Source organism: Solanum pennellii, chromosome 9, assembly GCF_001406875.1.
Source record: "Solanum pennellii chromosome 9, SPENNV200".
Classification (NCBI taxonomy): Eukaryota; Viridiplantae; Streptophyta; class Magnoliopsida; order Solanales; family Solanaceae; genus Solanum; species Solanum pennellii.
In genome coordinates this window covers 76,245,419-76,260,072 of record NC_028645.1, presented here as the reverse complement: position 1 = coordinate 76,260,072, position 14,654 = coordinate 76,245,419, and the positions used below count along the sequence as shown (strand labels likewise).

The window sequence follows — 14,654 nt, the reverse complement described above, 5'->3', positions numbered from 1 at the left end:
ACTTTTCAAAACTCAAACAAAAAAGACTCTAAATCAATATGCGAAGGGATAAAAATATAATTTTATGAGACTTTAAAAAATGATCAACCGGGTCATTACACTTTTGTTCCCCATGCCTACAATTGGGATGACATCTAGCTCATTTATACCCATAATCCGAAACTGAATCTTTTTTGTGTCATTCCCAAAACCCATTATCTCCTCATCTACAAGGCACCACATTTCAGTCATTTGTGCATTGATTTGTTTGATCTCTTTTGAGATTGTAGGAAGTGAGAAAAAAAAAATGCAAAAAATAATTATAGTGAGCAAGAATAAAGTCAATGGCAACCTCATCTTCATATGCTAAATTGATGGTACGTCTCTAAAGATATTTAGGAATTTTATGTTCATGGTGTACCTTTGCGACATCAACGAAAATGGATGATAAATTAAAGATGACAACTCCTTCTCTAAATTGGATAGTGATTCAAAATCTCGACATCTTTTTTTTGCCAAAAATTTTCATGGACGTCCCTTAAGACCTTAGCTATGGAGCTAGTTGGTCAGCACGACCAAGGCGACCCATTTTCAAGGACAAACGAACACCAGAGCAGGTAAACCCCCATTTTATTGATTTTCGTGTGCTATATAGTTCATGGATATTTGGTAGTCCGGAATTCCGACGTTACTTTTGTCAAAAAATTTCATGGACGTCTGTTAAGTCCTAAGCTATGGAGTTGTCACCATGGAAAAAATGACTCATTTTCAAGGTCAAACGAGCACCAGAGCAGGTAAACCCCTTTATTTTGCCGATTTTTCTTGTGTTATAGTCTTAAGCATTTTTGGTGATCCCGAATTTCGACAACACTTTTGCAAAAATTTTTTTTGGCATCCGTTAAAACCTTAGCTATGGACCAAGTTAATCACCACGAAAAAACAACCCATTTTCAATTTCAAACGAGCACTAGAGCAGGTAAAAAATCTTCCATTTTACCAATCTTCGTATGCTATAGTCCACTATCAATTTTAGTGATCCGAAATTTCGACATTGCTGTTGCCAAAAAATTGTGTGGACGTCTGTTAAGACCTTAGCTATGGATCCAGTTGTTCATGATGGCCAAAACAACCCTTTTTCAAGATCAAACAAATACCAGAGCAGGTAAACCCCACATTTTGCCGATTTTTGTATGCAATAGTCAACCATTTTTGTTGCAGATTCGAAATTTCAACGTCATTTTTGCCGAAATATTTGTGGACGTCCGTTAAGACCTTAGCTATGGAGACAATTGATCCCTGACGACGAAAACAACTCATTTGCAAGGTCAAATGAGCCCGAAACAAGTAAACCCCCAATTTTATCAATTTTTGTGCGCTATAGTCAACCATCTTTTTAGTTATCCAGAATTTTCATGTCATTTTTGCTGAAATTTTTTATGGACGTCCTTAATGACCTTAGTTATGGAGCTAGTTGGACCTGACGGCCAAAACGACCGATTTTCAAGGTCAAACGAGCCCAGAGCAGGTAAATCCCCCATTTTACCGATTTTCATGTGCTATAGTCCATCATCTTTTTTGGTGATCTAGAATTCCGACGTTATTATTGTCAAAATTTAAATGAACGTCTTAAGACTTTAGTTATAGACCCAGTTGGCCCTAATGGCCAAAACGATCAATTTTAAAGGTCAAACGAGCCCAGAGCATGTAAACCTCAAATTATGTCAATTTTCGTGTGTTATAGTTCACCATCTTTTTTTGTGATACGAAATTTCGACGTTATTTTTGCTAAAGAATTTTGTGGACATCCATTAAAACCTTAGTTATGGATCCAGTTGGTCAGCACGGCCAAAACGACCTATTATCAAGGTCAAACGAGCACCAGAGCAGCAGGTAAAACCCCTATTTTTTAGTTTCCGTGTGCTATAGTCCACCATTCTTTTTAGTGATCCGATGTCCTTTTGCAAAAAATTTTTTATGGACGTTCGCTAAGACATTAGTTATCGAGCCAGTTGGCCATGACTGCTAAAACGATCATTTTTCAAGGTCAAATGAACATTAGAGCAGGTAAACCCTCAATTTTGCCAATTTTCGTATGCTAAATTCCATCATTTTTTTTTGTGATATGAAATTCTAACGTCATTTTTGCTGAAATCTTTCGTGGATGCAGTTAAGACCTTAGATATGGAGCCAGTTGGCCCTGGGGCCAAAACAATCCATTTTCAAGGTAGAAGGTAAATCCTCTATTTTGTCGATTTTCATGTGCTATAGTCCACCATCTTTTCTGGTAATCTGGAATTTGGACATCAGTTTTGCCAAAGTTTTCATTAACATCTGTTAAGACCTTAGTTATGGAGTAAGTTAGTCCTAACGGCCAAAACGGTCAATTTTCAAGGTTAAACGAGCACCAGAACAAGTAAAACCCCAATTTTTCATATTTTCATGTGCTATAAATCCGCCAATTTATTTTGTGGTCCAAAATTTCGACGTTATTTTTGTCAAACATTTAAATGGACGTCTGTTAAAACCTTAGCTATGGATCCAATAGCCCTTGATGGCCAAAATGACCCATTTTCAAGGTCAAACGAGCCATAGAGCAGGTAAACCCCCTATTTTGTCAATTTTTGTGTGTTATAGTCCACCATATATTTTGGTGATCTGAAATTCTGACGTCACTTTTGTCAAAAATATTCATCAACGTCCGTTAAGACCTTAGATATGGATCCAATTGGTTGTTACAGCCGAAACGGCCCATTTCAAGGTCAAACAAGCGTCGGAGCACTAAACCACCCATTTTACCAATTTTTCGTGTGTTATAGTCCATGGATATTTGGTGATCCTTAATTCCGATGTCACTTTTGTCAAAAAATTTTGTGGACATCATTTAAGACCTTAGCTATGGAGTCAATTGCTCACCACGATCAAAATACCCATTTTCAAGGTCAAACAACACTAGAGCAAGTAAATCCCCATTTTGCCAATTTTCGTGTGCTGTAATCCATGGATATTTAGTGATTCAAAATTTTTACATGACTTTTGCTAAAAAAATTCATGGACGTCCGTTAAGACCTTAGTTATGGAGCCAGTTGGTCACCACAGCTAAAACGATCATTTTTCAAGGTCAAACGAGCAAGAGCAGGTAAACCCCCTATTTTGCCATTTTTTCGTGTGCTATATAATCCATGATTTTTTAATGATCCATAATTTCGACGTTACTTTTGCCAAAAATTTTCGTTGACGTCCGTTAAGACCTTATCTATGGATCTAGTTGGTCACCACAGACAAAACGACCCATTTTCAAGGTCAAAGGAGCACCAAAGCAGGTAAACCTCCCATTTTGTCAATTTTTTGTATGCTATAATCTATGGATTTTTGGTGATCCAAAATTTCACCGTCACTTCTGCCAAAATTTTCCTTGAACGTCCATTAAGACCTTAGCCATGGAAATAGTTGGTCACCACGGTCAAAACAACCCATTTTCAAGGTCAAACGAGCACCAGAGCAGATAAACCCCTACTGATTTTTGTGTGCTATAGTCCATGGATATTTGGTGATTCGAAATTCCAACGTCACTTTTGCCAAAATTTTTCATGAATGCCTGTTAAGACCTTAGCTATGGAGTCAGTTGGTCACCAGAGCAAAAACAACCCATTTTCAAGGTCAAACGAGCACCAAAGGAGGTAAACCCCCATTTTGCTGATTTTTCATTTGCTATAGTCTATAGATTTTTTGTGATTCAGAATTCCGATGTCACTTTTGTCAAACGTTTGTTTAGACCTTAGCTATAGATTGAGTTGGTCAGCACAGCCAAAACGACCCAATTTCAAGGTCAAATGAGTACCAGAGCAGGTAAAATCTCTATTTTGCCATTTTTTGTTTGCTATAGTCCACCATTTTTTTTGGTGATCCGAAATTAGGCGTCACTTTTACAAAATATTTTTGTAGACGTCTGTTAGTTATGGATTGAGTTGGCCTTGACGGTCAAAAGTTCCTTTTTCAAGGTCAAACGAGCACGAGGGCAGGTAAACCTCCCATTTTGTGGATTTTCGTGTGCTATAGTCCACCATCTTTTTGGTGATCCGAAATTCCAGCGTCATTTTTGTCAAAGTTTTTGTGGACGTCCGTTAAAACCTTAGCTATGGAGCCAGTTGGCCCTGACGGCCAAAACGACCTATTTTCAAGGTCAAACGAGTTCAAAGCAGGTAAATCCCCCATATTGCCGATTTTCATGTGCCATAGTCCACTATCTTTTTTGGTGATCCAGAATTTCGACGTCATTTTTGCCGAAATTTTTCATGGATGTCCGTTAAGACCTTAGCTATGGAGCCAGTTGGCCCTGACGGCCAAAACGACCCATTTTCAAGGACAAACGAGCCCCATAGCAGGTAAATCTCCCATATTTTACCGATTTTCATGTGTTATAGTCCACCATCTTTTTTGGTGATCCGAAATTCCGACGTCACTTTTGCCAAAAAAATTTATGAACATCCGTTAAGACCTTAGCTATGGATCCAGTTGGACATCATTTCTCCAAATTACTTAAAAGATGTTTTATCAAAAAATCTAAATCAGATTCAAATTTCGACAACTTATTCAGTTTTCTTATAAGAAAATCCAAAACGTTCAATCCACAAACAGTTGGAATTGAGATGGAGTGAATTTTAAGGATTTGTAGTAAGCCTCTACTTATGCCTTTAGATTTTAGTTTTCTCCAATATTTGTATCGAGCAAGTACTTATTTTATTAGTATCATCTTTGTTTATAGAGCTAGGAAGAAGTTTTTAATGACATATAGAACATTACCTGTTGAGATAAGTTATCTTGAGATTATTTATGCTTTAATTAGTTATCCTGAGATTTGTTGTATAAAAAGAATATCCATTGCATACTTCCTAAAAGCTCTCCAACAAAAGTTTTGATTGCTCAACCAAATTTTTCTACTGTTGTCTATTTGCATGCGGTATTACAATTTTCACTTTTTATACTATACAATTGGCAATTTCCTTTCCTGTGCCATTCGTTTAAATTGGACTCATTTGCCTCGTGATACAAATATTTTTCTTTTTAAAAAATATTTGCTCTAAAATACCGAAATATCATTTAATTTATATGATCATATCGTAATATAAAATAAAATTATTTTGAACATTAAGATACGAATAAAATTATCTTTTAAATTGGCATTTACGAGTTGGAATAACGGAAGAATTAGAAGCAACACGCATAAACATATTACCTAACTTTTGTTACTAACTAATATTAATTCGTACCATTAATTAGCATGATCATGAGAATATTGTCTTATTATTACACTACATTTTTTAATTGCTAAGTAATTTATGAAATAAAAATGGACGGAGGGAGTAATTATTAAGCATGGGATAAGTTAATCCAAACTTCCCAATTCAAAACAGAAAATTAATGGCATCTATAATTTTATCCCGGAACTATTTAGTGTTATCCTTCACACCAAACAGCCCCTCAGAGTCTTATAATTCACACAAGTAAAATCTTATTTGGTTCGATAAATTCTGAGACGCCACCATTGTCCTCCTGGAAATCTGAGTAGGGGTTTTACAGGTGATATGTATCTGGCTTCCTATAATGCATAAACTCTGAAAAAATATTGTTGCACCATGTCCCATTCTCAAAAAATACAAGAAGTTTGACGACATTTTTGAAGAGCGTAAACAACATATCGTACATGTTTCGTACATATCATTTGGTGTTAAACTACCAATGTCTTTGAATCTACATGCAAATCACATTCCAAACTCATCTTTCAATTCAACTTATTATTCTCTGCTGCTAAATATCTAAATTATTGATTGATGATTGGGAAATGTTCTTTGTATTCAACCAAAAAATAAAAAACTTGTGTACATGTAGAATTTTGCAGGTCTCGTGCTGCATATAAGTTGTAAAATGAAGGGATTATAGAAATTAATAACCACCAAATTACAAAAACAAAAACGAAACAATGATTTTGACAGTGATACAGAAGGCAACAAGAAATCACCATTTGATAAATAGAGTTGGTGAATCAAAACAAACGTAGCAATGAGTATTAGCATTACAATATAAGAGGATGCAATAGACTGTCTGTGCTTTTGCTGCAGTTTTCAAATTCAAACAAATCCTGGTGCTCAATTATGCGAAAGCAAGCATCAATTGTTGACAAGCACATACTTGATTCATAGTCGCCTTATATTCTTTCCTCCATAATCCTGTATTGAACATATAGCTTGCACATTAGATACTGAAAAACAGAATATATTTAGGAGTTTAATTTGTTTCTACTTACTTGGGTAGTGATAACAATACGATCGCATCCTTCAATGGCTTCAACTTAGAATATCTGTAAAGCTAAGGGGGATCTCCTCGAGGTTGTTGACACCCGCTTATAACAAGTATTTCAAGCAGGGGAAGGGAAAGGATTCCTCCGAGACATTTCAGCTTGAGATACTTAAAAACGCCAGTTTCAACAAGTTAAGTTTATGGAACGTGACATCTCCAAGGCACCAATCTCTGATTTGAACAGAATCGCGTAATTGGAGATACTCCAGGCTTAGTAGTCCGTCAAGGAAGGAAGTCAGGTTTTCTATATGAGTTTCAGTTAGTAACAACTTGTTTAAATTTGAAGGCAATTGTAACCCAGATACACTGAGGGGCGACTCAACGGAAAGGTGAAGTATTTCAAGCTGGCTAAGATTCTCCAATGCGAGACAAAAAGGCCCTGCAGAATCATTATTGCCGCCATATTCAAATTTGATGTGAAGCTGTTGAAGATTAGGACACCTCCTTGATAATACATCCACTTTATCAATTGGAAATCTAACGATATTCTTTAATGTCCTCAAATTTTCCAATTTAGAGGATCCTTCAATGTAGCTGTCGACAAAAAATGCACTTTATGAGAACTCAAATCCAAGACCTTAACAAGTCGCAATTTAAGAATATCATAGAAGGAAATCCCATTAATAAGTTCTCCATCATATATCGTTATCAGTGACCTCAAGTGTTGGTGGAAAGCCTTTCGTGTTTTGGATTCGAGAGATGCAAACTTGGAAAGCTCTTTACTGATACTGTAGCTCACTCGACTTTCCTTCCATTCAAAAGGTTGAAGCTGGCTACAATGCCCCTTCACTGCCAATATAAACCGTTCTTCTCTTCTCTTCTCCAAGCAAAAAGGAAGCACTACGTCATGAACCTGACAATATTTGACCTTACCATTATATTCTTTCTTTGAAACCATAACCACATTACTGCTAATGAGATCCATCAAGTAACCTTCAGCAGATTCAATGTTCTCCACAAAGTCTTCCGCTACTCATCAATTTAGAAACTGGAATTGTTGCATCCTCCGGAAACATCCCCATATAAAGAATACAAGGCTTTAAACAATCCGCTAAGTTATCAAAACTCAACTGCATAGTAGCCCAACGATAATCTTCGGACTCACGATCAAGAGATATCTCACTTGACTTGCTCACCCACTTTCTCGAGCCGAATTGTTACTATTATTCTGCTTCTATTTTCCAACATCAGGAAAACAAATCCTTAAGTCATCCCATGCCATAAAATCCCACATATCATCCAATACAATGAGATATCTCTTGCACATTAAGTTTTTCCTCAACTCATAAGCAAGGATGTCATCCTTGGAACTGGTAATTAACTTGACTCATAATCTCTTGTAATAGCTTTCTCCGGTTGGGAAACAATGCACCATGCCTGAACATAAAAATGAGAAACAGTGTTGTCACAATCGTAAACCTTTCTAGCAATTGTCGTTTTCCCTTGTCCCCCCATGCCTACAACTGGGATGACGTCTAGCTCATTTGTCCCTCTAATCAGATACTGAATCATTTTTTCTGTGTCATTCCAAAAACCCACTATCTCCTCATCAGTCACTGGATTGCTATGTCGAGTGGGCAGGTGTTTAAATGGTGCTACCACATAGCAAGGCTTAAGAGCAACGCCTGCTGACCACATCTCATTCACCTGCGCATTATCTCTTTTAAGATTGTAGGAAGTGAGCAAAATGTATGCCAAAAAACATTATACTGAGAGTCAGTCGCAATTTCAACTTCATATGCCAAATTGATAGTACGCCTGTGAAGATGTTGAAGAATTTCATGGTCATGGTGCACCTTGGCGACATCTCTGAAAATGGATGATAGATTCTTCTCTAAAATGGATGTAAGAGCTGATAGCTCTCTATCTCCAAATTACCCAAAAGACGTTTCATCGGGAAATCAAAACCAGTTTTAGATTTCGACATCTCATTCAGTTTCTGTATAAGAGAATCCAGAAAGCTCCATCCACCAACAGTGGGGAACTGAGATGGAGTGAATTTTAAGGATTTATAGTGCGTCTCCGTTTGTGCCTTTAGATCTTTAGTTTTCTCCAATATCTGTATCGAGCAAAGACTTATTTTGATGTCGTCTCTTTGTTTAAAGAGCTAGCTAGGAAGAAGCTTTTGAATTACATATAGAACATCACCCGCTATAGCTAAATCATTCAACTCATAATCGTAACTTAAATTGGTTTATATTTTGTTTAGAAAGGATTCCTCCTTGAGATACCTAAACACCTCATGACTTTCAACAACTTAACCTTGAATTGGAAATCTAACAACATTCTTTAATGTCAACATGCCTTAATTTTTCCATTTGTCCCATCATTATTCACTATTAAAGCTTCAACCATCTCATGATGCTTTATAATCTCTGCATTTCAAGGTTTTCTTCAGTAGGAACCTCTTCCACTAAAATCATCACTTCTTTCCAAGGCAATTCATAAATTTTGACATATCTTTTTTTTTTGGTTTCTCACATGGTTTCTGGGAGCTTCCACTAAATTCGAATGCCGCTATACCGAACCCATTTGAGGATGACGCTTTTTCCACATTTAACTCATAATTGTAACTTAAAACTGATTTTACCTTCAAAGAAGAGAAATATAATCAAAAGAAAAAATGAACAGAATGAAAGCAAAAGAGACAAAAGGTTAGAGTTTTGGCTAAAATCATTTCAGAAGCATGACCTAAACCTAAATTTTGTGTTGAACAAAAAACATTTTTGCACTATCTCCAAAATTGCAAGATACATCCTTCTGTCTATGTTTTTAAGAAACTCACGCCACCAACATAAAAATTTATCACGTCGAATGAATATATGTACACATGATTAAGCTAGTCAAGTTGGTTGATTTTTTTTTATTTTTAAAAATCGAGGGTTTAAATCATATTGAGACAAAATATATTCAAATTCTAAATATTCTTTATAAAATGGCTATATTTTATTTTTTCATGTTATATGGATATAATTAGACTATAAATAGCAAAGTTAATTCTATACGAATATATATATATATATATATATTGTTATATAGTTATATTTAATATAATTAATAAATATTAAATAGGAAAGTAATTATAATTGAATGCCTAGTTAATTATGGCAGACACATTTGTGATCTTTTTCCATGTTTACCATCATCAAATATTTTTCTTTCATTAACATTCATACATCACATATTTTCTGTCCCCCTCTTCCCCCAAATTCATTCAAATTCAAGATACTTTATCACTGTAGAAGTGATTTTTTGATTTTGTATCCATCAGGTACTTTTTAATTACATATTTATCTCGTACTTATACAGTTTGATACCCACAAATTGTATCTGTTTTGCTCGTTTTCTAATGTGTCTATACTTATACAGTTTGATACCCACAAATTGTATCTTTTTTGCTCGTTTTCTAATGTGATCATACTTATACAGTTTGATACTTGTTTTATAATGTACCCATATTTCTGCTTAAGAACAGTGTTGAAATGTATCCATATTTATATGTATATATAGATACTTAATTGTAGTATTATATAGGCAAAAGTTAAAATGTTGATTTATGAATACAGTTATATCTAGATATATAAGTACTATATCCAAGATAAAAAGTTAACTCGGGGATACAAGTATAGTTATATCCAACATATTCATTTTTGTGTTTAACAACAATGTATTCATTGTATTTTATATCGGTGTATTTATTTTTTGTTTAATAACTAGTGTATCTATTGTCATGTAGTTCATCTATTCAAAATTGAAATACTTAACCTTCATTCACAAATTCAACAATTTGCTTACAACAAGAACTTGAATTAACAACAAAAAAAAAAATATTAATACCTTTACTACAACAAAATAAGAATTATGGAGACAACAACAATATTGAGTATTATGTATAACAATTTTTGTTTAACTCATAAAGAATATGATCTGATATGTCTTTAAATACCTCCTCCGTTTAAAAAAGAATGACCCTATTTCCTTTTTAGTCTGTTTCAAAAAGAATGACCCATTTCCTTTTTTGGCAACACTTTAACTTTAACTTTCCACATAACATGTTTAAGACCACAAGATTAAAGGGTATTTTGGTACATTTGACATAACTTTAAATTAGAACCACAAGATTAAAAAGTCTTATTTCTTTTCTTAAACTCCGTTTCAAGTCAAAGTAGGTCTTGAAATGGAGGGAGTAAGTAATTTTTAGTTATAAAGTTAACTATGAGAATTTGCTCATTATATGGACGTAATGTAAGGATAGTGGGTTATATTTAGAGTAAAAACCTTTTTTAGTTTGTTGTACTTAAAGATGTATTAATGTATAAATAAAAAAAATAAAAAACTATACAAAAATACAGCAAAAACGTGATATAAATTATAACTATTTATCGTAAATAACATACTTATAGCTATTGATATTCATTAACCTTATAAATATAATTATTTTTGTAAATTAGCTCGAAAAAAATAATAAGTCTTCAACTTCATTTTTCTAGTAGAGTCCTGAAGGTCTGCTACTGCTTTGATATCAAATCCTTTTATGAAATTTGTTATTCAAATTAATTAAATATTAATGTTTGGGTCCAATCCAATTAAAAAAGAGTTCTATTGTGTACTAAATTTTAATTAAATATACAAAAATAGAAAGTGTACATAATTGACCCTGTGTTTTCTCTCCACAAGTTGGAATTTCTTGTTTTATTTAACATTGTTGCATAAATAGTCAATTAAAAATCACAATCAACTTCATTTATCATTCAAACTCGTCGATAATTTTTTTTCTTTGGATCAATTTTACCGATGGAAAAATACAAATTGACAGTACGAGGGAAGTTATCTTTGTTTTTTTTATTAAACAAAAAAGAAAGATAATGTACTAGACAATAAATAGTTCGATGAATGGCGTATTCGAAATTTTTATTAAGAAAGTTTAAAACATTAAAATATAGTTCATAAATTTTGAATTAGGAACCTCACGGTGAATCATGAACTATTAAATAATTAAGTATTCGCCTCTAATCTTGTATTCAAGTGACTTAAAATCTATTTTAAAAATTACCTTATATATAGTATGTATTTTTTTGCCGAACGCTCACGCTCACATATTTCAAAACATTACGATAAACTCTCTTGCTAAGACAACTAATATGTTGTTTGCAAATATGTGATATGTATTCACAATACATAACTATACTTTAAAAGAATTATAGTCTATAGTTTTTGTTAGAACTTTATACCAAATTTCTCTCTCCTTTTTCGCTTGTTTCTCTTTATTTTTTCTGTCTTCTCTCGTTCGCCTCTTTTTTCTCTCACCATCCTCTATCGCTCGCCTCTTCCTCTCTCTGTAATTGACGGAATACAATTGTATCATATATGTATTTATTTAGAGTATATAAATACTGATGTGGCAATGATACAAAGTCAAATGCTTATTTTTTAGGTGAATAGATGGTAACATATACAAATATAAATACAAAAACGCAAAATAAGAAAAATAAATACAGATAAAGATACACATGATAACACAATACAAATAAACAAGGAAATTGATGATGAATACAAATATACTTTGTTAGGAAATACCACATTCAGTATATGTTGATATAAATTATATTCGTTAATACACTTGATACAATTGAATTGTATAAGAAAATACAATAGTTTTTGAAATAATTGTATTCATTGATACAAATCAATTGTATTCATGATACACCAACACCAAATATAACTTGTATTCAACCTCTCTCTCTCTCAGATCTCATTTGCCTCTCTCTTACCTCTCAATCTCGCTTGCCTCTCTCTACCTTCTAACATATAGTTATGAATCATGATCAAGTAAACTATATACTTATAAATCTCTAAGTAATCCCAAACTATAATTTCGTCTTTAGATCTATTGGAATCACGTCCACTTAGCTATATTATTTCGAGTCCGGAGCCTAAAGGGTATAAAATATTAACAAAAATTTCAAAACGATATATAAAAATTTTATATTAACCAAAACGGCAAAATCGCTGGAACAATAACGATTTCCTCCACCGGAAAAAGCAAAATCGCTGCTATTACAGTGATTTTGCAAAATGTGATTTTAAAAAAAAAAAATTGAAAATCGCTGCCTAGGTAGCGATTTAAATTTTTTTTAAAAAAAAATCACATTTTGCAAAATCGCTGCAGTAGCAGCGATTTTGCTTTTTTCGATGGAGGAAATCGCTGTTGTTCCAGCGATTTTGCCGTTTTGGTTAATATAAAATTTTATATACCGTTTTGAAATTTTTGTTAATATTTTATACCTTTAGGCTCCGAACTCATATTATTTCAAACACAATAATTTGATATATACTTTTTGTACTCAAATAATTAGCGTGCCTTCCCTAGAGAATTCCATTTTGTTTTGGTCTCAAGTTGCTTGATAGCCACCACCACCACCTCCCCCGATGAGTTAGAGTAATCAAGTTCCCTAGTGAAGCCCAAAATTCCACATGAGGCTGGCCGCATAACATGAGGGTCTCTCAAATTATTGAAAAATAACTTAATTCATACACAATGATATAATTCAATTGTATAAATAGGTGACCAATTTTTTATTTTATATACAGTAAACATAACCAATTTCAGCTAAGATTAATTTTTTTTCACTACACAATACAAATGGAGCTAACTGTTCTTCTTTGTGCCCTACTTCTAGTTTTGACTTTACTTGTTACTAAATTGTATAAAGAGTGTAATAGTAAGAAAAAATTACCTCCAGGTCCTTGGAAACTGCCATTGATTGGAAACTTACATCATCTTATTGATTGGCAATCATCTGAGTTACTACCTCATCGCACTCTTGCTAAGTTAGCATCAAAACATGGAGATTTAATGCACATGAAACTCGGTGAACGCGAAGCCATTGTTGTATCATCACCTCAAATGGTTAGAGAAGTGATGAGAAAACACGATCTCATCTTCTCTAATCGACCAAGGCTTTTGGTTGGAACCGAAATGTTTTATGACCATGCTGATATGGGATTTTGTAACTACGGTGATTTCTGGAGACAAATGCGTAAAATTTGTATTCAGGAATTACTTAGTCATAAAAATATTCAGTCATTTTATCCCAATATGATGAATGAGATAAATAATCTTGTTAGTTGTATTAAAAGTTGTGCTTCTGAGGGTGGAAGTTCAATCAACATGACGGAAACGTTGTCTTTGTACACAAATTCGATTATTTGCAAAGCAAGTGTAGGCAGGGCTTGTAAGAATCAGGGGTCTTTGATTGAGATCATGAGGACAGTGGCTGCTTCAGCTGGAGTGTTTGATCTCGCGGATCTTTTTCCATCGATGAAGATGATTCATTTCATTAGTGGATTAAAATACAAACTGCGGAAAATGCATGATGAGGTTGATGATGTTTTAGAAGAAATTATCAATGAACATGAGTCCCAAAATAGCGAGACCTCAGAAGAAGATATAGTTGATGTTCTCTTAAGGCTTCAAAAGAGCCAAGATTTTTCAATTCCTATCACAAGAGATAATATCAAGGCTATAATCATTGTAAGTTGAATGACATACACCTCGATTATTCCACTAGATAATTTTGCGCGAAACTAATTAGTTTTGTTGGATATGCAGGACTTGTTTGCAGGAGGATCTACAACTTCAGCATCAACAATGGAATGGGCTTTCTCAGAACTAATGAAAAATCCCGAAATAATGAAGAAAGCACAGGATGAAGTAAGACAAGTATTTAAAGGAAAGGAAACTTCAATCGATCAAGCCGATATTCAGAAACTCAAATACATAAAAATGATTGTTAAGGAGACAGTAAGGTTTCATCCTTTAGCTCCGTTATTAGCTCCAAGAGAATCGAGGGAAGAGTGTGAGATTAATGGCTATGTTATACCTAAAGGCACAATGGCTCTTGTCAATTTTTGGGCAATTTCAAGGGATCCAAACTATTGGCGAAATCCTGAAATATTTGATCCAGAGAGATTTAATGATAGTCACCTTGATTTTACCGGAGCACATTTCGAGTTTACGCCTTTTGGTACAGGAAGGAGAATCTGTCCAGGGTTATCATTTTCAATGGCTACTGTTGAACTTAGTATAGCACTATTACTATACCATTTTGATTGGAAACTTCCAAATGGAATGAACCCTCATGAACTAGACATGACTGAGAAATTTGGCAATGCTCTTGAAAGGAAAAACAACTTATTCTTGATTCCTTTGCCCTATGTTTGCGCCTAATGCAGGACACAAGAGCCCTATATCTATATATAATTCTACTTATAAGAATAAAGTTGTATCAAGATTCCATTTTGTCTTTCCATTATACTGT

The 14,654-nt window shown here is 33.9% G+C and overlaps 1 protein-coding gene and 1 pseudogene across 1 annotated transcript; one reads left to right on the top strand and one right to left on the bottom strand.

Annotated features, from left to right (window-relative positions):
• Positions 1 to 6,320: 6,320 nt before the first annotated feature.
• Positions 6,321 to 9,790, bottom strand: LOC107030407 (annotated as a pseudogene).
• Positions 9,791 to 12,943: 3,153 nt separating this feature from the next.
• LOC107030406 (premnaspirodiene oxygenase-like) lies at positions 12,944 to 14,654 on the top strand. Its single transcript, XM_015231692.2, has 2 exons — positions 12,944 to 13,867; positions 13,946 to 14,654. Exons 1-2 carry the CDS (start codon positions 12,977 to 12,979, stop codon positions 14,561 to 14,563), a joined length of 1,509 nt encoding a protein of 502 aa, XP_015087178.1. The 5' UTR covers positions 12,944 to 12,976; the 3' UTR covers positions 14,564 to 14,654.

Bases quoted from the DNA above. Each gene is read 5' to 3' on its own strand.
- LOC107030406 (XM_015231692.2), top strand. From the start codon at position 12,977: ATGGAGCTAACTGTTCTTCTTTGTGCCCTACTTCTAGTTTTGACTTTA. The intron at 13,868-13,945 runs GTAAGTTGAATG...TTGGATATGCAG, and splicing joins ATATCAAGGCTATAATCATT to GACTTGTTTGCAGGAGGATC.